Here is a 24,886-nt window from a genome sequence, read left to right on the forward strand (position 1 = left end):
AACTTCAATCCCTACAGCTTCGTCGCATTTGTATTGCCATAAAATTTTTATGTAATCTACTCCATAATAAGATTGATTGTAGTGAATTACTAAATCAACTTTCTTTCACTGTTCCACGGCTTAATTCGCGCTCAACTCCCACTTTTTATATAGGTATAAGTCGCGTTAATATAGCTCTGAAAGCTCCTATTACTGTTATGTCTCCTTACTTTAATAAAATTTGTAATCGTTGTGATATACATAGTGATAATTTAGCTGTTATTATTAATACTGTCTGCTTGGCATATAAAGATTACCTATAAAATGTGTATGTTAGGTTGTTTTTGCATTTGTAACTAGTGTTAATTGTATTTTAGTTTTTTTCCCTGTAATTGGGTTATGTACCTGTTGGAAAAATAAACTTATTATTATTATTAAAAAAAATTAAAAGCTTGCAGTGCAACCTCTGTGTTTGCGACTTGGCTGAGTTCGGTCCAAGGATCCGAAAATTCGGTCAGTTCGCTGATTTCGGAGGGCGGAGCCCTCGGGACTCGTCGGTCTTCGACGTTGTCATAGGCCGACATCCGGCACAATTCCTCGGTCGAAGTTGGAATATCGGGGAACCGTTTCGAGATCATATCCTGGACGGTTGTCCCGTCGTCCGGATCGGGAGTGTACGGGTGGATTGATGAAATTAGTGTATTGATGACGGGCCAATCGGAATCGTAATCGCTTGATTCCATTGTTGTCTCACATTCACTACCTGGGTTCATTCAATTATTTAAAATCGTGTACGGTTATGGTATGATTTAAATTACTTCGAAATGTCCAACCATTGTCGATCTGCCAGCTATCATTCACTCGGGTTTTTATCAACGGGGGCTGCACTGGTTTCACTTCCGGTTTGCGTAAGCCAGGAAACCGCTGTTTGGGGCTCAGGTTGTCCGCAGAAGACGACATCACTATCAGACAAAATAAAATGTATAAAGACAAGTGATAACGGTTTTATCGCTACTTTTTTTTTTATAAAATACGGTGTGTTTTTAATCACTAGACTTTAAAGCAAGTTGTTTATTTCAACGATAAGGTGAAAAACCGGTGAAAAATTTAAAATAAAATCATTCAACCCACCTTTGTTTGCCAAACGAACGGTACATTGTGTTTTGCATTTAAAGCTCATTAAAAACCCCATTATCTAAGGAAAAATGCTGTTCCTTTATTTTTAAAAAATTTCAAAATGCAGGAACGGTAAATAAATTTGAAAGAAAAAAATTATCTGATTAGTTCGGGTTTGAATTCGAGAAATAAGCAAAATAAACAAAAAAACTGAAAAAAACAATCATTTGTGCAATCAATTTTTCTTTTGCTAAAACTGGCCGAAGTCAGATAAAAATAAAATAATTGCCTTTTTTTATTTTTTCTCTGAACTTAAGAACCAATAAACAATATACAAAAAAATCAGTAAATTAAGACAATAATTACGAATTTTTTGTCTTTTTTCGAGTTTTTTTTTTGGATTTGCTAACAGAAATGCAATTATTTCGCAAAACTTGGTAGAAAATCACTAGTCATCAGATTAAGAATAACATTGATTTTAATTTCGTGGAAAATGACCCAAAAAAGACAATAATTACACAAATTTTAATCTTTTTGGAGTGGTTTTTTAATGCAATTTTTTTGAAAATTACAATATTAAACCGAACATTATTTTTACCTGTTTACGATTTTTTTCGTAAAATCTTGCTAAAATTGGCTGAAAAGCCGCGAAATTAAATCGAAATGGATTTAATTATTTTATTTATTATTTCACTCGATTCTAATTCTTTCAATCAAAATTTACATACATTTTTCTCTCAAAAATTTAATAAAAAACAATGAAAATATCAATAAATTGACCAAAAAATGTCTAGATTAGGACAATAATTGCTAATTTGTTGTCTTTTTTGAACGCTTTTCAGCTAAAAATGCAATAATTGTTTTGCAAAATTTTGTTAAAAATGAGACCAAAATTAGTGTGTTATTACATTTTTGTGTTTTAATAAAATTGGCCAAAATAACACGAAATTATTTTCATTTATTTGGTCTTTTTCATTTTTGTTTGAGACAAAAAATCAATAAACAGAGCAAAAAATCACAAAACTAGGACATTTTTTGTCTTTTTTAAGTTTTAAATTTGTTAGAAACAGAAATAACAAGATTAATAAAAAATACGAAATGTAAATCGAAATTGTATTATGTTAATTATTTCGCAAAATTTTAATTGATTTTTCATTGAAATTTTGTCAAAAATAAATAAACCGATAAAAAATTAATATTTGGTTGAATAATATGGTGTTTTCAACAAAATTCTCAATTTTTGTTTGAGATTTTGCTAATGCAGATCAAAAAATCACAAAATCAGGTCAGATAACAATATGCCTTTTCAATTTTCTCTCAAAATTTTATGAAAAATAAGACAAAATAATCAATAAAAAGACTGAACAATCACTAAATTAAGGCAATAATTACACCATTTTTGTTTTTTTAAGTGTTTTATGGTTATAAACGCAATTATTTCGTAAAATTTTCGTAAAAATAAGCGAAAAAGTACAAAATTAAACCAAATATTATTTTTGTCGGTTTAATTATTTAGGGGCTTTTTCCTAAAATTATGCAAAAAACACGAAATTAGGTCAAAATCGATACAATTATTTTATTTATTTCACTCGGTTTCAATTGGTTTTTGAGCAAAATTTCTTCAAAAATAAACGGTTTTGCTAAAATCACGAATAACATGGCTTTTTATTTGGTCGTGAGCAATTTTTCCTTAAAATTTAAAAAAAATGAGCCAAAAAATCAGTAATAACAGACTGAAAAATCACAAACTGAAGGCAATAATTATTAATTACACAATTTTTGTCTCTTTGAAGTGTATATTTGCGCATTTTACGCAACTATTTCGAAAGATTTTGTTAAAACCAGGCAAAAATTACGAGATAAAAAATGTTATTCCCTTTACCCAAAAAACTTCGAAATTATTTTCATCAAAATTCCGTCAAAAAAAATTGTTAGTGATTTTGCTGGAATGGTTTTACCTTTTTGATTTCTCTCGAAACTTTATGAAAAATGAGCCAAAAAATTAAAAAAGGACCGAAAAGTTTGTTCTTTTCTTTTTTACCCACCGTTAAAATCCGAGTCAATCCGCTCCAGACCCGGACTAAGCGGCGAATGCGCCAGCAAACCTGGCGGATTCGAGTGTCTCTGATTCATGGGAACCATCGTCTTGGCCAAACACCTCCTCGGCACCGGATTAGCAATCGAATCAGCTGGTTCTGCATAAAACGGACTGCCTTGTTTGGGCGTTTGCGCCAAATCCTCAATAACCGGATTTTTGGCCGTTGTACATTCCACCGGACTCAGAACATTATTATTCGTATTCGTGTGTTGAAGAATATCAGGCGAAGCTAAACCCTTCCCTTTGGAACCATCATTATTCGTCCAGACGTCCTCATAGTCACTGATCTTGTCCCCTAAGCCACTCCTGTAGTAAAACGTGGGCGAGTCGACAATATCGCTTTCCTGGTAGTGTTTGGAGAGTTTGTGTTTGGAGCGTTTGGAACTGCGCGTGGTTTTGGAGGCTGATAAGGGTGATAGTGTGTCTGGCGATAGGATGGTGTCAGAGTTGGGTGAAAGAATTAAACTACCCTTGGAGGAAAGCGTCGAATTGCACTGCCCTTCCGGCGACATTCGCGCCACTTCGATTGGTTCACTCGGACTTGAGTTGACACTGAATGTGACTGTTGTGGTAACTGTGAAATTATTTTGGGGGGTTGAAGGTTTGGACCATCTGGGTGGGGGTGGTGGTGGCGTTTTGGTCTCGTTTTTCGCTTTCAAAGGCTCGATGAAACTCATCAAGTTCAAAGTGTTGGGTCTTGTGGGTTTCGTTTCGGCTGACTTGAACGTGCTCATTAGATTTAAATCTATGTCTGGACTAGAAGCCACTGAAGGTGGGGGACTGTACCTCCAGAATTCCTGGCCCAGGAGGGCCAGGGAGGATAACTGTTGTCTGGATTTTGCCTCCCTGATTGCCTTCGGGAGGGTTAATTGCACCGGGAGTTCGTCGCAACAATTCGCATAGTGGGCGATCAGTTCGGGCATGCTTCCGAAGCGATTTTCGCTCGTTTCTAGGCCGAGGTGGCCCTCACTTGACTGGATTAGGTAGTGTTCGATGTAGGGGCCTTTATCAGGCGGTAAGCGGACTGATAACGCCATGGTGTCACTCTGGGAGGATTGGCGGACTACGAAACAACCTTCTTCCTTGCCTTGCAAAAGGTGGAAGGCACCGGCTCGCTGAATTCCGGGAAGGAACCAAATCGGGTGCGAGCGAATCAAGCGTTCGGTTAAACCGATGTCACAAGTTGCGCCGTAACCTGCCAGAAAAACAAAAATTAATGAGTAAAAAGCACGATTTTTCGAGCAAAAATTACAAGATTAAGCCGATTATTTGATTTTTTTCGAAAAGTTTTTGCAAAAATCAGTAATTTGATTGAAATTGTTGTTAATTTATTTATGTCATCCGATTTTAATAAATTAAATAAATAAACCAAAAAACGCAAAAAAGATTTTCCACTAAATGCTCAAAATATTGTTTAGCATTTTGTTAAAAAATCACTAAAATAAGACAAACATTACATAATCTTTGCTTCTTCGAATGTTTGCGTGCGTTTAACAGCAGGAAAGAATTTTGCTAAAGCTGAAACCACGATTTTATTTTATTTTATTCGATTTTAATTGGATTTTCTACGAAATTGTGTCAAAAAATCAACTGAAAAACACAAAATTTGAAACACAATTTTCAGTTTTTTTATGAAATTTTGCTAGATCTGACTGAAAAGCCACGAAGTCCCATCAAGAATGACATTGGTTTTGATTTTTTTGGTGGTTTTGTGCGTTTTTTAGTAAGAAATTCAATTAAAGAAGCAAAAGATTAAGCCAAAAATTACTTTTGTCTGATTATTTAAGGCAAGATTTTATAGAAATTAGATCGAAATTGGTATTATTTTATTTATTTCACACGATATTATTGGGTTTTTGATCGTAATTTCGTCAGAAAGGAACAGAAAAAATAAAAAACTTGGTTGAATAGAGTGGTTTAATAAATTCTGGTAAAATACAGATCAAAAAATCACAAAATGAGGTCAAAATAACACGTAATTTTTTTATTATACTCAAATTTCTCTCGACACTTTAGCAAAATTAAGCCTAAAAATCACTTAAACAGATTGAAAAAACACTAAATTAAGGCAATAATTCCACACTTGCTTCTTTTTTCTAATGTTTTTGTGTGTTTTACAGATAGGCACCCAATTATTTCGCAAAATTTTGATAAAAAGAAGCAAACATTAGACGATTTTAAGCCGGAAATATTATTTTTATCTGAATAATTATTTAATAAATATTTTTTTTTGGAATTTTGGTTTCGATTTTATCACAAGCAAATTTCTCTCGAAATTTTGTGAAATATGAGCCTAAAAATCAATGAACAGATTTAAAAATCACTAAGCTAATTAACAATCATACAATTTTGTCGCAAAATTTTGTAAAAAATAAGCAAAAACTAAGACTTTAAACTGAAAAGACTATTTTTGCCTATCTTATTATTTAATAAACATTTTCCTGTTTGGAAAATGTTGCTAAAATTGGCCGAAAAAATACGAAATTAGATCGAATTTGATATTATTTTATTTGTTTCACTCATATTAATTGGTTTTTGATCGTAATTTCGTCAGAAAGGAACAGAAAAAACAAAAAACTTGGTTGAATAGAGTGGTTTAATGAATTATGCTAAAATACAGAAAAAAAATCACAAAATGAGCTCAAAAATAAGCCTAAAAATCACTTAAACAGATTGAAAAAACACTAAATTAAGGCAATAATTACACACTTGTTTCTTATTTCTAATGTTTTTATGTATTTTACAGATAGACACCCAATTATATCGCAAAATTTTGATAAAAAGAAGCAAACATTAAGCAAAGATTCTAAGCCGAAAATATTATTTTTGTCTGTATATTTTTTTGTAAAATGATGTTAAAATTAACCGAAAAAACAGGAAATTAGGTCAAAATTAGTATTATTTATTATATTTCACTCGATTTTAATTAGTTTTTTATCAAAATTTCGTCAAAAATAAACGACTTTGCTAAAATAGACTGAAAAATCACGAAATCAGGTCAATATAACATTGATTTTGGATTTTGATTTTATCACAGGCAAATTTCTTTCGAAATTTTGAACCAAAAAAAATTTTTTTCTAGAAAATGTTGCTAAAATTGGCCGAAAAACCACGAAATTAAATCGAAATTGCTATTATTTTATTTATTTCACCCGATTTTATTTAGTTCTTGATCGGAGTTTTGTCAAAAATTGAATTTTTTCGATATTTGTTTGCGTGTTTTTTTCAATTATTTTCCAAAACTTTTCTCAATGCCTAAGCTGTTTTAAAACCTAGCGAAAGCCCTCATTGAAAGGGTTCATTTAATTTAGTTACCTGATCCGCTGTCCTCACTTCCTCCTTCGGAACCTCCGTTTGATGATAGAAGGGATTCACCCGAAGCTGAACGAGTTGGGGGCGAGGGTGGGGTGTCTGGAATAGGGGGCGAAGGGGTCGGGGCCCCCATGCCGGGGCTCTGGCGATCCCCCAAAAGGTAAGGCTCCAGGAAGGCATCGCTTCTAGAAAAAAAAGCAAATAAAAATTCGTGTTGTTTTCCCACGCATTTTAGCAAAACAGGTCGGTGTAACAAATATGGGGCAACCCTTCGAACATAACAATGCTTTTAACCACTCATAAAACATATTATTAGGGCAAGTCCAATAATCCTCGAGGGCTAAACTGGCGGAAGCGAGCTGATTTATTTACATTGAAAGCTCTCTTCGAAAACAAGGTATATTATGGAAATTGGCTGTTCCACAATATCGGCGAAATTTATTTTTATTTTCTGTGAGGGTTCCTAATGAATTTATTAGTTTTGTGTGTTGGTAAAAAAATCCAAGGGGAAAAGTTTGGTGTTTTCCAATCGTCGCCAAGAATTCGACGCCCACTAGAAATAACACTTATGCAATGCTTTTAACCGAACGACATTTTAATTATTATTCTTCGTCGGAATGTTTTTTACTCTTCGTCTTGTTGGAAATTCTCCGTCTATTTATGTCCCCGTTTGCTTTTATTGTACAGTCGGCGGCATGTGTCATTTAAATTACCCGACATTTGTATTTCGGGATAAGGAAGACGTTGCTAACGGCTGGGAATTCGGACATTGACTAAATTTAGTAAATTTGCATCTCCCAGAGACGGGAAATGAACTCCAGGTCGGAAAAACCAAAACACAAATTTTCACTACTCATTTCAACAATGACAGCCTTTTAAGGACTTTTCTCGAACACTTTTAAAGAAAAAAAAAGTGCCGTTTCTTCATTTTACAATGTAATAATTTTTGAGAATAAAAAATAAAAACTAGGGTATACACCGTTTACGCTTTTTTTAAATTCGGACTCTCTATGAAAATCTGACATTTTATTTGGCAGTACTGTGAATTGTCATAAGTAATTTATTTTGGGTTATAATTGATGACAACCAAGGACTGTTGTCAGTTTGCTTCGTTTTTTAAATAAATAATTAAATACGTTTTATTTGTTATTCTACTCATTATCATTAGTTAAAAAAGTCGGGTCTGTCTTTCTTGCATCCTTCAAAGCATCTTTTCATGCACACTTTCTTCTCAACAGAAATTATTTTCGACATTTTAAATTAATAAGCAGTAGAACTGACAACACAGGCGAATTTTTGACAAGACAACGTCATAAAGACAGTACCTGACAGGACCTGAGGCCAACCTAAGAAAAATATATCTACGCCTGCTGAGAATTTAAAACAATCGTGAACGGATAATACTCCATGTTTTGATTTTTCCTGCAGTAGAAATTACTAAAAAATTTAATTACCAGACTTTAATACCTTTTTCACAATTTTTATTAATGAATAATTAGCAGTGGTGTTGAGGATGAATCGGAGCTCGTTACGAGCAAGCAAGACATCCACACATAAATCTGTCTCTTTCAGTCTGGTCGGTGGATTTATCGGGGGTTGCCATGGCGGCTTCATTGTCCCTCCATCATCCGGAATTATGGCAGAAGAGAGTGACTAGACTCTGCCAGAGGCAAGCACAAGAAAAGGGGGACAGAAGAAGAAGAAGCGTCATCTGGAGCCTTTCTCGAGTTACCTCCAAACAGGTGTCCAAATCCAAGCGATTTAATCGCGCATGTGATCGATAAATCGCCCCCACATTGTTAAATATTCAAAAACTTGCACCAATACAAAATTCACCCCAAATTAAATTGCGTCCAGTCGGACACAAACACGCATCAATAAATTATTGCCATGGAATAAGAAGAGACAAGGTAAAAAAAATTGACGATCCGATAATAATTCCACGGCTAATGATGTAATTTTGAATATAATCTAATCCCGCCAAGCGTAATTGTGTTATTAAGATAAGAGAATGGAGGGTGGGATATCGAGACCTTTTATTAGTCTATTATGGTCGTTCTGAATGCGATAAGAAAATCAATATTTATTTTGTGTGTGGCTAGAAATTTGTATTCGACGGTGGGTTTCTTATTGACTTTCACATGTCATGTCACTTTTTTTGAAGTTCATTTTATGAGATGCGAAATTCTTGTTACAAAGTTAAGCAGATTCACTTGTGTTGTTTCGTTCAAAAACGAAATAAAAGTTATTATTTGGTCAGAAGGGGATTACTTGACTCGAAGAAATAAAACATTACTTTTTAGAAAAGCTTTCAGTTTTACCACTCGATTTAATACATTTTTGAATCGGATAAATAAAAATAAAAAAACATTTTTTTTAATCCTTTATTTACATTTTTATTCTATTCTTACAAATGGTGTTACTCTTAATTTTCCAAACCTCTTAACTAAAAAATCATAAAATTAGTTAAGAATAAGCCGTAAAATCACCATTTTTTGTCTTTTACTAGAGTTAAAGCACATTTTTGAGGTCAAAACAAAACTTTTTCGAGTAACTTCGCCAACACTGGCTTGAAAATCACGAGATTTGATCTAAATTAATATTATTTTAGCTAATTTCGGCGTTTTAGTGCATTTGAACTTTATTTGCCAAAGCTTTATCGAACAATGCGTTATTTTTATATTTTTCAAGCAAATAAATTCACGTTTGCAGTTTCATGTGAGAAATAGAGTGAAAAGATTACAAATTTAATCGAATAAAACCTTCTTTTTCCTTTCCTGGATAGTTTAATAAAACAGTAAAGGAATTTCATCTCAAAAACAAACTGAAATTTCACTGAAATTAGACCGAAAATTGTGTCAATTCTGCGTTTTTTAAATTTTTAAAACGTTTATCAGGTAAAAGTTTTTTAGAAAAATGTCGCTAAAGGTAAGTGGAAATTAGATTATTTCAACCAGCTTTCAGTCTTATAGAACTGAAATCTCAATTACCAAATTAAATTTAAAATTATCGTAGTTATTTGTTAAAAGTCATTGATTTAAATTCAAAATTATTTTAAATTACCTTTTTAAATACATTATCTGACCAGAAACCTAATTATATTTCGCAAGATTTCCAACCAATTCTGGACAAGTTAATGTTATTTCTACCTTTCTTGGGCATTTATACACATTTTAGAGCTAAAATCTTAGTTTTTTCGGAGATTTTACAAAAAAAAGACTCAATTTGTCTTACTTTGGCCTTTTTGAAACACATTTTTCAGCGAAAGAAACGCAATTATTTCGAAAAACTTCAGTAAAAACGATTCAAAAGGCACCCAATGGGTGTTATTTTAGCGTTCTTCGAGTTTTATTAAAATAAAAACAAAGTTTTTTGTTGAATAATTTACGTGAAATGAAATGAAAAAGCACAGAATTAGATGTTATATTTTATATTTTTAAGATTGAGACTAATTTACTTTGCAAGAACTTGTAAAAACACACCTAAAAAATGTTCTGAATCAAAATTTTAAGATTCGAAACCGAAAAATTACTAAATTAATATATAAGGCGAGTATCAGTCTTAAAAATAAATAAAAAATAAAATAAATAAAAAACAATTAAAAGCGACCTGTGGTCTTTTTTACTAGTTAATTATCTTACTTTTGAGAAAGATCTTGTGGCAGAAGAGTCAAAATTGTGTAAATTATTTAAATAAAACAAAAATTATGCCGAAAATTACATAATATTTGCCTTTTTTGGATGTTTAGCATGTTTTCAGCCAGAAACGGAAATACTCGTAAATTTTATTCGAACCAAACCGAAGAATCAGTAAAATTCGACTGAAATTAACTATAATTAATTTTTTTTGCGTAGTCAACATTATCAAAAAATTTCGTTAAAAGTGACTGAAAAATTACGAAATTGATAATAATTTTATCTCATATCAGTCAAATTACTTTGTTTTTGAACCTGAAACTATTCTGTAAGATCAAAACGTGCCTCTCAAAATCAAAATAGTCGAAAAAAGAGTTACTTTTACGAATTTGAACACTTTTTGAGTTTCAAACGCAAACACAAACGCAGTTTTTGCATTTAATTAGCAGAAACGTAATAACTTATTTTGCAAATACAAACTAGAAAAATATTTTTTTTCTTATTTTTTTTTTGTGGCTGCTATATTAAGTATTGATAAGCTTTGGTCCGATCAAAGCTTTCCCTTCCAATTCGTTTGGGCCCAAATTGGGCGCAACATCAGTGCAGTTTCCCCCAATTACCCGTCCACAAACCCGGCTTAATTACACGTGGCAACTTTCCTCAAATCAATCCATCTTACCGTGGCTTGAAGTGTCCCAATTCCCCGTATCTCCTGCTGGAGGCGGCGAACTGACTTGTTGGGGTTCCACCACACCAACTTTTACGCTTATTATTATCCACAACTGCTGTCACTGGACTCAGACACAGACTGCCTCTGGTCCTCGGAAGTCCCGTGTTATTATTGGGACTCCGGAGACCGTTATCCAGACTTTCGGGCAACATGATGGGACTACATGTTAGGAGCACGCTCGACATTAAATCCACGACTTCACCACATCACTCACTGACTCCTGCGGGATGACAATGTGTTGCATTCGAGCGATACACCAGACGCCAAAACGGGAGATTAAAGGGTGGGAAAAGGGGCGGATTATTGACGTTTGATAAAAGCTTTCCTATCATTTGTTGTGAGTGTGCAAGCTGCTGATGGCCAGATAAGATGCGAGAGGGCTGTGATGGATGGATGGAGAAACAGCGATAAGCCACTTTTACTGACCCACAACTAAACGATTTTAATTTTATTTATTTTTCTATTGAATAATTTATAACAAATGGATATTATTAGTAATTTGAGTTGGGAGAGTGTAATATTGTCAGATGGTTCCGGCACGACCTAACTAACATTCTCCTGTTTTATTAAGTTGAGACGCCGGTGCCGTAATTACACGACTCCACCAAACAGATTAATAAACTTTGCCATTAATGCAACAGTTCAAACTTTGAAATTAACTGAGAATGTGCACGTAAAATTAATTACTACAACGGTAGAAACGCTTGTTACGGTGCGCCAACAAATCGTTATTTACAAGATCGGAAAGAACATAACAATCAAATAAAAAGTTACGGCTTGAATTGCAGTGAAATTGTCCAATTAACGATCGGGAATTTTATCTCGAGAGAGGCAAAGTGGAATAATTAAAACGACTTTATTATCACTTGAAAATTTCTATAATTGCGTATTTTGACAAACTTATTCTAGGCGACATGCTTTCCCCTATTCTAATCACATTTCTGCATGCACTGTCTGAATTAATCAGATAATTAATTTAGATAGTACAGAGTGCAGTTGGTGTGAGTGTTTTCAATTACACATTTGTGCGCTGTGTTATTGTAATAATCAACAGTTAACTGAATAGTTTTCATTTGCATTCCTAGTAGGCAATAAAAACTTTAATGTGGGAAAAACTCACTGCAAGGTTGTTGCTACCAAAAATTCATTCAATATGTGAATAAAAACACTTGAATTTCTTAATTGTTAATGTGGTCAGACAACAGTTCATTCAAATTAAACGTTAGAGGATTCCTGAATGCCTACTCACGACATTCCAATGCTTTGGTACAAATAAAACCAATAAATAACGAATTCTTTCGATTCGTCACCCAAGATATGAATATTTTATTTAAAGAATGGATATGAAGCAGTGGCAACTCGTGAGTTCAAAGATAAGTATTTTTATCGAAAGTTGAAACACATAAAAACTAGCATAAAATAGTCAAACTTCGAGTGAAAAGTAAAATGAGAATTTTTTTTTTGGCAAAATTTCGTTAAGACAATCCAAAAAGCCACCCAATTACGTTATTTTCTCTTGAGATTTTGTGAAATCTTCTCAAATATGACCAAATTAGATACATTTTTGACCTAAATTGGCTAGAAAAACACATTTGTGTTGCAAAATGTCATTAAAAAGTTACAAAAAAACGTCGAAAACTCGTCATTTTGAGCTAAAAACTCACTTCTGTAGCATCAAAAATAGCTAAATTATTTAAATATAAACTAATTTTGACTTACTCACAGTCATTTAGTTTATTGTCTTCACTGTTTATTCAAAATTTCGTTAAAACACTCCAAAATAATCATTTAATTACATTAAAAATTACGTTACTTTGCACTAAAAAATTCCTTGTTTTAAGAATTTTCGTAGATCCAAGAAAACGTCGAAAATTCGTCATTGTGAACTAAAATTTCACTTTTTTAGTGTCAAAAATAGCTAAATTATTTAAAAAACAGACGACTTTTGACTGACTCAGTCATTTAGTTTGTTGTCTTGACTTTTATTTTCAAAATCCCATTAAAACACTTCAACATAATCATTTAATTACATTTAAAATTACGTTATTTTCCCCTAAAGAATTACTTATTTTCAAAATTTTCGTAAAAAAATCACGAAATTAGATAAAAAAAATTTGGTATTTTTGACCTGTTTAGAATGTTGTCATAGTTTGATTTCTTGAAAGAGAAACTAAATTTTTTGGAAATTTCGCTTAAACACGCCCAAAAACGTCTAAAAATTGACTTTTCTGTGAAATTTTATTAGAAAACACCAAATTAGATAGAAATTTCAATAACTTTGGCGTGTGGAAAGTGATTAAGGCCAAAAAGCCATCTAATTACGTTATTTTCACCTAAAACCTCATAATTTTGTAAAATCTCCTCAAATATGATGATATTAGATAAAACTTAAAGTACTTTCGACCTTTCTTCACCTAAATTGGCTAGAGAACCACTTTTGTGTTGCAAAATGTCATTAAAACGTTTCAAAAAAACGTCAAAAATTCGTCATTTTGAGCTAAAAACACTTCTCTAGCATCAAAAATAGCTAAATTATTTAAAAAACAGACGAACTTTGACTTACTCACAGTCATTTGGTTTGTTGTCTTAACCTTTTTTCCAAAATTTCATTAAAACACTTCAAAATAATCATTTAATTACATTAAAAATTATGTTATTTTGCACTAAAAAGGCACATGTTTTCAGAATTTTCGTAAAAAATCACGAAATTAGATAAAAATTGAGATACTTTTGACCGGTTTAGAATGATTTATTTCGTTTTCTTCAAAAGAAAATTAAATACGCTATAAGAAAACATTTTGTAATTTGTCGAAAATTCTATGTTTTGAGCTAAAAACTGACATTTTCATAAAATTTGTCAAAAATCACCAAATTAATTAAAAATTACGGACATTTTGGCTAAATAAACTAGTTTGTTTTCTTGAGACAGAGAGACTTATTTCTTCTTTTCTTTAGAAATTTGCTAAGCAAAGATCAAATTAAATATAAATTTTGATAACTTAGGCGTTAGCACAGAGTGATTAAGCCTATATTCAGTTCACTTTCATAAAAACCATTGTGTTGCAAATAGCGTACTCTTGGCAGAAGTTGTCATGGTAACAGGTTAGTCATTTGCACCACAATGGTTTGTATCAAAGTGAACCAAAAGTAAGAAGCTTTTTTGCACAATTTCTTTGAAACCCGCTCAGAGAACTTCTAATTAATCGAAAATTTATTATTTTGAGCTAAAAACTCACTCATTCTATAAATTTAAAGCAAAAATGACCACATTACGAGTAGTTAAAAATTAATATAATTTTGATTTGTTCTCTTGAGAGAGAGAAACTAATTTTATAATTCTTATCGTTACGTATTCCTTAGAGGCACCAAAGATGGAAACCGGTGTGTTTTGAATAATGAATGGCTTTTTTCTGCATACAAATGTCAGTGTTCCTAATTAAATCTTTGTCAAGTTTCCCAAACACTTCAATTAGGTAACACACACACTACTGTGTGCAAAAACCGTTTCCTCTCTCAAAATCTGCGATGCGTGCTAGCAGCTCCCAACTTTCAATAACTCAAGGTGGGCGTCAACTGCCTGCTGCAGATCCTCTCCTTTATCAGCTATTTCTTGTCCAAGAACCCAGAAGAAGCGAAATTAATGGACAAGCCAAAGCAAAGCAAAAAAATAAACCAATCAAAGCGCATAATTTGCGGAATTTTACTTTAACGAGTGTGAATAATAGTGAAAGTCGTCTGCAGCAGCAGGTCGTCGATCTATGGCAAAAATGAAACGGTAACGTGGTGTGTCACCGCCATCTTGCAAATGTTTACACTTTGTATTACATCACTGCAAAAAATCATAGTTTCACATGCTGATGTATTTATTTTTTCGTGACACGCAGCAATGGAATGCCGTTGATGGAACTAAATTAAAATTAATTGTGTGAGAACGCTTCACTTTGTGTTGCAAAAGCAAATATAATGTATCGAGGCAGATTAATTATTTTGACGGTTGTTTATGGGTTACGTGAGCTGGGTGACGAATTAACGGAAGGGAATTCGAGAAAACTCAATTAGGAGACGAAACACGCAACAGGCGACTAGCTAACGAAGAAGGGTTAACGATTAATGGGAATTGAAAACAACGACTCAAATACATAAAAAATGCGGATAATGAGCCCATGTTTCACGATAATGTGAAATATGATGGACGATAACACTCACAAAATTATCAAACGGTGCCAAAATATGCGAGAGGTTCTATTTTCGCAATTTTGAATCATCAATACTGACCCGATTTGAAAATATATTTTTTTTATTATTTATTTCGTTGTAATTTTATTTTACTTCTACAGATTTTTTCTTTATCTACCTCCAGTCAGTTGTTTAGACAGTTTTTAAGTTTCTTATTTTTTCTTACTCTGTAGTTCTACAGTTTTTTAATTACAGTAAAACCTCTCAACAATTTCTTTCTTTGTTGAACGTATACACTGTTCACGATTGTTTTAAATTCGGACTGTCTATGAAAATCTGACATTTTATTTGGCAGTACTGTGAGTTGTCATAAGAAATTTATTTTGGGTTATAATTGATGACAACCAAGGACTGTTGTCAGTTTGCTTCGTTTTTTAAATAAATAATTGAATACGTTTTTATTGTTATTCTACTCATTATCATTAGTTAAAAAAGTCGGGTCTGTCTTTCTTGCATCCTTCAAAGCATCTTTTCATGCACACTTTCTTATCAACAGAAATTATTTTCGACATTTTAAAATAATAAGCAGTAGAACTGACAACATAGCGAATTTTTGACAAGACAACGTCATAAAGACAGTACCTGAGGCCAACCTAAGAAAAATATATCTACGCCTGCTGAGAATTTAAAACAATCGTGAACGGATAATATAACTCTTATCACTGTTATTCCACTTTATCGAAAAATCGATGTTTGCCTCCGTATGAACACAAACATTTCGTCTTGTTGTTATAACATTCCCCTTGAATTTTGTAACAACAACAAAGCGAACAAGTAATCAGATAGTGACCGATTTTTCGTGGACAAGTAGCACATAAGCGATAAGCTCTACTAAGTTCAACGCTCGTTAATTAAGAGATGTCATTGGAGAAACAATCTTAATTAGACCTAACCGTTTCTATTATTGTATTTAAGAAAAAAACACCGGATATTCCGAGACTGTGGCAGGAAGTAACGCGAATTTTCCCGGTTGTACGCATGCCCTTATCTATGATTACAAGATTTGGTGTCGTTTAATTGAAATAGCGCACTGTTAACAAAGCCACCGAAGCATGAAAGATGATTGGATCTTTTGAAGTACCGAATAAATCAAACAACCTCCACGGGCATAAAATATACATGATGGGTGGAGAGCTTCCAGCAGCAGTCTCAAAGCTCCATATCAAAGGAAACGTTCAGCGATATATTGAATTTGTCGAACGGCTCACAACTAAATAGTTATCTTCCGCATAGCGTCACAATTGAAGTTTTTTTTCTCTCACACAGACTTTTACCCGCATTAAAATCGTGAATGCCGACGTGATATTTAAATTCGATCCAAGGACGACAACAACGTTGCTAATCAAAGAAAAACTCACACTTGGGATTGTTCACCATTGTTTGGTTGCCGGTAAAAGTGGCGAATTCTAATTAACCCACTTGTACTCTAAACGATTATAATTTCAAGTGAAACCGCCAAATAAGGACGCGATCTTAGATCACTTTATGAAACTCATTTACGTAATTTTTAGTGTTTTAATCGTATTTTCTTATTCCCCATATTTCGCGTTCATTTTCTAAATTTTTCAGTTTTTCGTTTTTTTTAATTTCAATTTTCCAATTTTTTAATCTCTGCAGTTTTATAATAATTTACGTTACGTTTTTATTTCGAAAAATCTTCTACAGATGCATAAGAAAATTTTCAGTGAAATTCAAAATTGTTGTTTCCGAGATAAGTGAAACTTGACGACTTGACCTTCATTGGAAGAGTGTCACGACTCGAAATTTTGTGTTAGTAGGCGTTTTTGACTAATTGGAGATTTATGAAATTGCGTGGGATGTGAAAACTTTTAGCTACGAGAATAAATTTTCGGGCAGGTGTGCTGATTAAACCGACGTTTTTAATGTTAAATTAAGCAGGCAATGAAAGACGGCTTGACGGAAACTTGAGCTTTTTCAATCAATTTACGTCCAAAAGCTCCAACTTTGATTGTACTTACAAGATTTCAAGCGTTAAAAGGCTCGAGAAAATTTTAATCAACAACTTCTTTGCTTTGGTAGCAAACTTTTTAACAAGAAAATTATTTTGGGAGCGAAAAATCTGCACTTGTCCCAAATTAATCAATATGTTCGCTAGTCTGGAATCTACATTTTACAACTTGCTAGCCTTGAAACGCAAAACTAAACCGCTCACTGTTTTACTCAAGATGGGCTCAAATTACAAAATGTAACTCAAAATATTACTACCGGAAATGCGACTTGCTGGCCAATTTCCGGCTACGAATTGTTGGCTTGGACACATTTATTGGAAAGTGAGTGAAGGTTTTGGTGTATCGCTGAATTTTGAAAATCGGGTGAACGAACCTTAATGGTTTGTTTATGTGTGGAATATCGACCAACATGAAATGATTTACCGGGACAATGACCGATTTTGTAGTAAAAACACATCCAACGTGTCACAGGCGTTCGTTCACAACAACAGCACAATCCTGCAGCCGCCAAGTCGCGAACCGAACTGCAGAAACCGAAACCGGCATAGCAGGAGAGAGCGAGCACACGCAGCAGGAGTTAGTCCGGTTAAAACAGACAAGCGCGTGCCCAACACCGCTTTGGTGGACGAATGATAATGTTTGGGTAATTGATGACTCTTCAATCCGGATTTGCTGCAGGAATCATACACACTGATGATTGTGGGAAACTGATACGAATTATCACGACTTGGCTGGAATTCCTAGCTTGGTGTTAAAGGCCATCGAGTGAAAATATTTCGATGAAAGTAACAACGAACCTCTCACCAGTTGTTTGATTGAATAAATATGATACTTTTACAAGTGGTGAAATACGAATAAATGGTCAAAAAAAAGTTCCTGAAAGTGAAGAAGATGGAATAAAAAAAGTAAAAGTTTCGTCTAATTCACGAATTGAAGAAATTAATGCAGGAGTGGAAGTAGAAATAATTTCTTTAGAAAATCGAGAAAAATGTAGAGGAAGAAAATCAAGAAAGAAAACAAACTAATAAATTGAAAATAAAAAAATATCACAAAGTAGTTCGAAAAGTATAGAAAAAGAAAAATGGATTGAAACTATGAAGAATGATAATTTTTTGAAGATGAAAAATGTATGGAAATTAATAATTTCCAGAAAAGCAATTGGTTGTAAATTAAAATAAAAAAATAGAGTTTCAAATTGAAAAAAAATTCAGAAAATGTTTTTTGCGACCTAATTTGTGCAAAACATTTGCGTATTAATCAAATTAAAGCAACTATAGCAGTTTGTAATGTTGAGTTAATTACAAAAATTGGTATAAAACTTTTAAGAAAAAATTCAAACTCAAAAATTGGTCACCAGATACCAAATTTGTCCTTACATGGTTAAATAATTAATTATATATTTAAATAATTTACGGCCGGTTTGTTAAAATTTAATTCGTTGTTAAAAGTTAACAACGCGAACGGACCAATCAAATTTGTTCAATTTGGTCACGTGATCAGTTAATCACGCATTTAATTGCAGATTAACTTAACGCTTTCAGCCTAAATAATTAAATATACATTGTTTTAGGACTGCAAAGTCTGCAATAAATTTGTGGTTTTTGGATGTTTTTTGACAAAATTTAGGGAAATAAATGAGTTTCTAGTTTAAAAATGAACAACAATTCTCTAAATTTTGGCTGAAATTTTGCCAAACATTTGTGTTTCAGGCTGAAAAAGTGCTGAAACTGTTTGAAAAAGGTAGCAAATTGTGTTTTTCCACCCTATTTGATTTTGAATGATTTTTTTTGATTTTGAATTTCGCGAAATAGGTGAATTTCTCGCCGAAAAATGCAATGGAATTCCGAAATAATTAAAAAATAATACAGTGCTAACACTAATTTAGTAGATTTTTTGTGCAAAAATGCTTGAAAAACGGCGCAAATTTCACGATGTTTTTTACTAGTTTTGACAAAAAATACACAAATTTGATGATTTTTTAGGAAATTTCAGATGAAATTCGGCAAAAATGAGATTTTTTGACTTTTTTTCAGAATTTCTCAAGAAATTACGAACTTAAAAATCACCCCAAATGCGTGGAAAATTCCTGAATTTGGTGCTTTTTGTTTAACTTTGGTGAAAAATTATAATAAAATTGAAAAAAAGTGCTAAAACGCTTGAACCAATTTTTTTCCACCTAATTTCTTTCGTGACTTAATTTGTTTTCAACAAAAGCTGAAGCATTGTGGTTAAGAAAACTATAATAAAAAAGTTTGATTAATTATTGGAATTTCATTTCATGAAGGAATAAAAAAATAATTCAAAAAAATGTTAAGTCAGTCATTTAAGATTTTTCCTTGGATTTTACGCCACTTTGCGTTTAAATGCATTATTAATATTCTATTAAAAATGATATTTGATGAAGTTACACAGCACAATGCAAATACGTCTCGCGCCCAGTAAATGAAAGAGAGGCAAAGCAAACTTGGTATTCATGCAAATTCGCATAAATAAACATGAAACGGTGGCCAAAACCAGACGTAGGACTTGCTGCCAACCAACCGAACGCTCATCACACAAGGGTGGAATAAAACATAACACCAGACACCTCTTTTAATTAAATGTAAAACAAATTCGATTAAATTTTTCTCCTTAGAAACTGAAGCGAGTAGTTGTACTAATTGACACTCTGATTGATTCTACATCATCCCCTTAGGCCCTTTTATCTGTGCCCGCATGACCCTTCCGCCCTGTTATTGTTACCGACAGGGTAAAGATATTTCATTGATTCGAAGAGGGAATTAATTTCAGCCATGACAGGCGGACGCTACCGGGAATTAATTATCCTGAAATTGAGAGTTTTTAGATTGGGCTCGGGTCACTTGCAGAACAAACTCGCTTCAAACGCCAGTATTGAATTTTTACCAAAATCTCGTAATGAAATTAATTCGGCGGCGCACTTGGAATTAATTATCCAAGTTTATAAATTATTAATAAACAGCCCTTTCATTGAGTTTCTTATTTACATTTTTGCCCAATTAGATTCACGACTGTTGCCGTATCGATTTTAACTTTGAGTGAATTTAAAAGTAGCCTTATCATCTCATGTCGAGCATGTGTATTAAAATTTACGACGACTATTTGGCAACTGTAAACAGAGTCTTGGCAGCACAAATTTTAAATTGGTTGCAGTAAATGCACGACACGAAGGCACTTGCTTGTATTTACTTTCTTAAATAAATAATTTACTTACGGCGGGTGGGAGAAAATGCGATTAACTTACCTGGAACAAAGAAAACATAATTTAATCAAGAGACAAAGCTACGGTTTCAGGGAAATCATCAAAAACGCGTTAATCTGATTTATTATAAATGTGCGGTTCATTGTCGATTCAGAATGGCGAAAAGACAGGTAGAAGGCGCTTTTTTCGCAATTACGCCCTTGAAGGGGCCCGCCCTAGTCATTTGCTCGCCCATTTTCTTTTATTCTTCACTCCTTTGCATAATAATATATTTAGAACGCAAAAAAAATCATTTTTTACGGCGACACTTATGATAAAGCCGCGGCGCTTTGACCTGCACCCTATCAGATAATAGTGTGCGAAAGGGGCGACAGAATAACTCATTGATTTTTCGTCCAAGCCTATTCAAATATCTTGAATCCCATTTCCCGTATTTATTCAAGTTGTCGTCGAAGCGAGAGGATTTAAAAATAATTTATAACGTGTGATGTACTGTCTGGACACGGATTAATAAAATTCATGTGTGGGCTTTTACTGCGTTCGATTTTTATTTAAAGTGAACAGCAACCGAACAGAGGGTGTATATCTCATGCTCATATTAATAAAGGATGTTTACTGGAGCTGCTTAATTAATCAATTACTCCTTTAATTAATTTACAGCGCCCTCTGTAATGTAGTCAGAAGGGACCAAGCTAAAAACCCTTGTTCGGGATAACCTAATAGGGCTCTCATCATCGGCATGGACCCAAATGCTTTTTCCTCGAACGAGGCGCAAAACTGTCTTTGATGACGATGTATTTTTTCATTAAAGCTGATTGAAGTTTCAGCGCTGGGGCACTTTACTGAAGAATTAATCCGTAAAATACGCCGAAAATTGTAGCACTTTTGCAATAAAGTGTAAAAAAATAAAATGATCTTTCAAAATTTTCACCAAATTAGGCCGAAAATTGTTCTGCCTTCTTCAAGATTTTAAACACATTTTTAAGATAAAACAATAGTTTTTTTTAGTGAAAATAAGATTGTTTCAGCTAGAGATTTCTTTATTGTATTTATTACAAAGTAAATTTTTATCAAAAAAAAAAAAATGTTATGTATTTTAAGGCTAACACCTCCCTTTTTCCTGAAATATTGTTAAAAAAGACTGGAAAATCAAAAACATTTTAGAACAATCAATTCTAGTTAAAAATAATGTAATTTTTACCTTTCTTGGGCATTTAAAAACGTTTTAGGACTAAAATCTATTTTTTACGAGAAACCAAATGATCACTAACTTAAATCCAAAATTATCTTATTTTTTCCTTTATTCTTTCGTCAAAAACGACCAAAATGTCACCAAATTGAACTAAAATAGGTCTTTTTTAAGTTGATGTAAAAACAATTTTCGTAAATTAGATGAAAAATCACCGAATTAGATCAAAATTGCGATGTTATCTCATTTTTTTAGATCGAAAGGCTAAAAAAAACCGTCAAAATAAGTCGAGAAAACAACAATTGGTCGAAAGTAACATTCCGTTTTTGAGTTAAAACAAATAGAAAAATCACCAATAAAGTGTAAACAAATAAAATGATCTTTCAAACTTTTGACCAAATTAGGCCAAAAATTGTGTGAATTCTGCTTTTTTCAAAATTTTAAACATAATTTTAAGATAAAAACAATAGTTTTTTTAGTGAAAATAAGATTATTTCAGCTAGAGATTCCTTTAAATAAAAATAATGTTATGTCTGCTGTTTTTAAGCACATTTTAAGGCTAAAACCTCCTTTTTTTCCTAAAATATTGTTAAAAAAGACTGGAAAAAAAAGTCTTTTCGAAAAATTTTCGTAAATTAGATGAAAAATCACCGAATTAGATCGAAATTGCGATGTTATCTCATTTTTTCGATCAAAAATCTAAAAAAAAATCGTCAAAATAAATCGAGAAAACAACAGTTGGTCGAAAGTAGTTTTTTTGAGTTTAAATTTTAAATTTTACGTTTAGAAATGTCGCTAAAACAAACCGAAAAATCACCAAATAAGTCGAAAATTATTTAATTTTTGTAACTTTCTGTATGTTATAAACAGTTATAAACGCAATTATCTTACACAATTCGTTAAAAAATTGTGTTATTCTTACAAAATAACAGAAAAATCACCAAATTATATCAAGAATGGCTTTGATTTTGCCTGTTGTGGACAAGTGTTTGATCATTTGAACAATTTTCTCTCAAGATTTTTTAAAAAATGAGCCAAAATTTCGTAGAAAAATCTTGAATTAACGCAATAATTACACAATGTTGTATGTTTTTTGAGGGTATTTGTGTCCTTTACAGATGGAAACACAATTATTGCGGAAGATTTTGTTAAAACCAAGCAAAAATTCCAAAATTAATAAGCCGAATATGTTATTACTTTTGGTTATTTGGTGACTTAAAAAAAGTTTTCGTTTTTTTTAAATTAGCCAGAAACCACGAAATTATATCGAAATCGACATTATTTTATTTATTTGAAAAATGTAATGAAGTCTTATTTTATTAATTTAGTTCGTTTTTGGACCTGAAACTCATTTATTTTGGAAGAAAAAAGCAATTTCGTTAAAAATATGCTGAAAAATGACAAAATTTGGTCGAAAGAAAATTATTCATACTCTAAAATAATATTTTCCAAATTTTGACCAACGCAGAAACGTAATTATTTCACAAAAATTGTCAAGTACAAGACAAAAAATTTAATGTATTAAATGTATTTTGCACCAATTTGCAGAGTTGAAATGTATCGATTCTTAAGGCTGCAATATCTGGCAATTTCAGAGCCCACTTGGTGACAATGCCCCCTAATTGTGTTTCAACAGTTGAAAATCGGCAATCGCCGGAATTAAGGGGCCATTGTAGCGCAGCCATTGTGGCAGAACGCATTCAAATCAGCAGCCGTTCTCTCTCGCAGATGCCATTTCCTGAAGCCCCCGCATTCATTTCCGTTGCTTATGCGACCTGACACACACCAGACTGCATCACTGGTCGTCGTCTGACGATGAAAATTCTGTCTCAGCCAAGGAGTCAGATTGCTTAGGGCCTTGGATTCTGCGGTCGCACCGCGAAAGGGGTGGCGGTTAAACGCCCCAAGCGTAATCCAACAATGCTCTTTGTGATGATGGAAACACAAAACCAATACTAGCGACTCTGTTGCAAAATGTTTAGTTTTTTTATTATTGTCCAGAGCGTTTTATTATGTCATAACGTCTCTTTGTACAATTCAAAATGTCGGGCTTGCTCGTAATTAGCCACTTTTTGAAACAGATGGTTGCTACGTGAAGCGAATATTTTCACCCTCATTTAAGTGACCAGCGCCTGGGTTGCTATGATTTTATTTTGCAGTAAAACAACGCGCTTTTGTTTAAATAACCCTCGATATTTCACCTAATTTTTTTGGCCACACAAATGAAACGTGTGCTGTTATTTGCACAATTGTGCTCTCGTTGTAATAATTGAAACAATTAGGCGGAACAATAAAGATACCCATAACAGGGGCTATTCGTAATTTCATTTCGCATCCCTTACGATATTAAACATATTTTTCACCCCCTTTCCCTCATTCGGAATTGTCAAGAGTTTAAAGCACGCAGTCTCGTAAAAAATGGCTTTGCTGTTTGGATAAGTTTCATAACTTGATCAAAACTGGAGCGAGAACAAGCGCATTTATGCACTTATATTTTACGTGTTCTGGAATTTCGATTGAGTTGGACGATTTAATTAAAGCGAGTTTTTCCCTCTTTTTTATCGAACAAGATGGATTCGTTCGTTATCAAAGCCCAAATAAACATCAACATGTCGTGCATTTGAGAAATGCTTGTAGTTTATCATGTTTGCGTCCTTATCTCGTCCTAAGCCCTAAGGGACTCACCTACAAGCTAAATTATGAGCAAACTCCGAGACAGATGGAAACTTGTGTTTTAAGAACTGCGAGTGATTTATTTTTATTGGGAGTTATGTGCTCCTGCCACACACCTGTTATGAAAATTGGACGAGGTGGAGTTAAAAGTTCAACGAATTGAATCTGAAATATTAAATAAACTCGGGAATTTTTGGGCGCACGCTTCAAACCAAATAATTGTTTTACACAAAGTTTCAACTTGAGTTTGGAAAAGTAATGGTCATGGTTTTGTATCAGACGCAATAAATTCGATCTGCCCTTATAGAATTCCCATTCCGTCCAATAAATGACAAAGAACAAATCGTCTATAAAAGCAGAATTTAATTTGAACTCCTGGCCAAGAATCCAATTAGAGCTCGGGGTCCGTCAAATGCATTCCTCGTCTGTTGGAAAAACTGCACTCAATAACGTAGCGAAAAAATGTGTTTTAAAAAATCGTTGGTTAAAAGGAAAAATATGATCTTCCAGATCAGCGGATGGGAATCTTGTACGTCTGCTAGGAAAAGTTGGAGCTTTAACGAGGCACAATAATGCTGCCAACTCAATTTAACAAACTTTTATCAATAATACGTCTGGCGTTTTTTCCCGTACCCTAGCGTCTTATTAATCAGAAACAAAAGATTTGGGGGTTGGCTGGACACGTCCACTTCATTAAAGGCTGCACCAGGGCCAATTAGCCTTACATG

The 24,886-nt window shown here is 33.1% G+C and overlaps 1 protein-coding gene across 9 annotated transcripts in view; it reads right to left on the minus strand.

Moving 5' to 3' along the window:
• Nucleotides 1-24,886, minus strand: part of spri (sprint) — a 69,075-nt gene that overhangs the window by 4,883 nt on the left and 39,306 nt on the right. For 6 of the 9 annotated variants that reach the window (XM_008193322.3, XM_064358804.1, XM_008193323.3 and 3 more), the window contains 4 exons: nt 6,509-6,690; nt 3,141-4,388; nt 798-941; nt 444-742 (listed from right to left, as the gene is read on the minus strand). In XM_008193322.3, the coding sequence (XP_008191544.1) occupies nt 444-742; nt 798-941; nt 3,141-4,388; nt 6,509-6,690 (1,873 nt within the window). Of the gene's footprint in view, nt 1-443; nt 743-797; nt 942-3,140; nt 4,389-6,508; nt 6,691-10,819; nt 11,091-17,449; nt 17,641-20,308; nt 20,335-24,886 lie in introns of those variants that run through there. The other 3 variants (XM_008193320.3, XM_008193319.3, XM_064358806.1) reach the window with 3 other exon arrangements.

This window comes from Tribolium castaneum, chromosome 9, assembly GCF_031307605.1.
Source record: "Tribolium castaneum strain GA2 chromosome 9, icTriCast1.1, whole genome shotgun sequence".
Classification (NCBI taxonomy): domain Eukaryota; kingdom Metazoa; phylum Arthropoda; class Insecta; order Coleoptera; family Tenebrionidae; genus Tribolium; species Tribolium castaneum.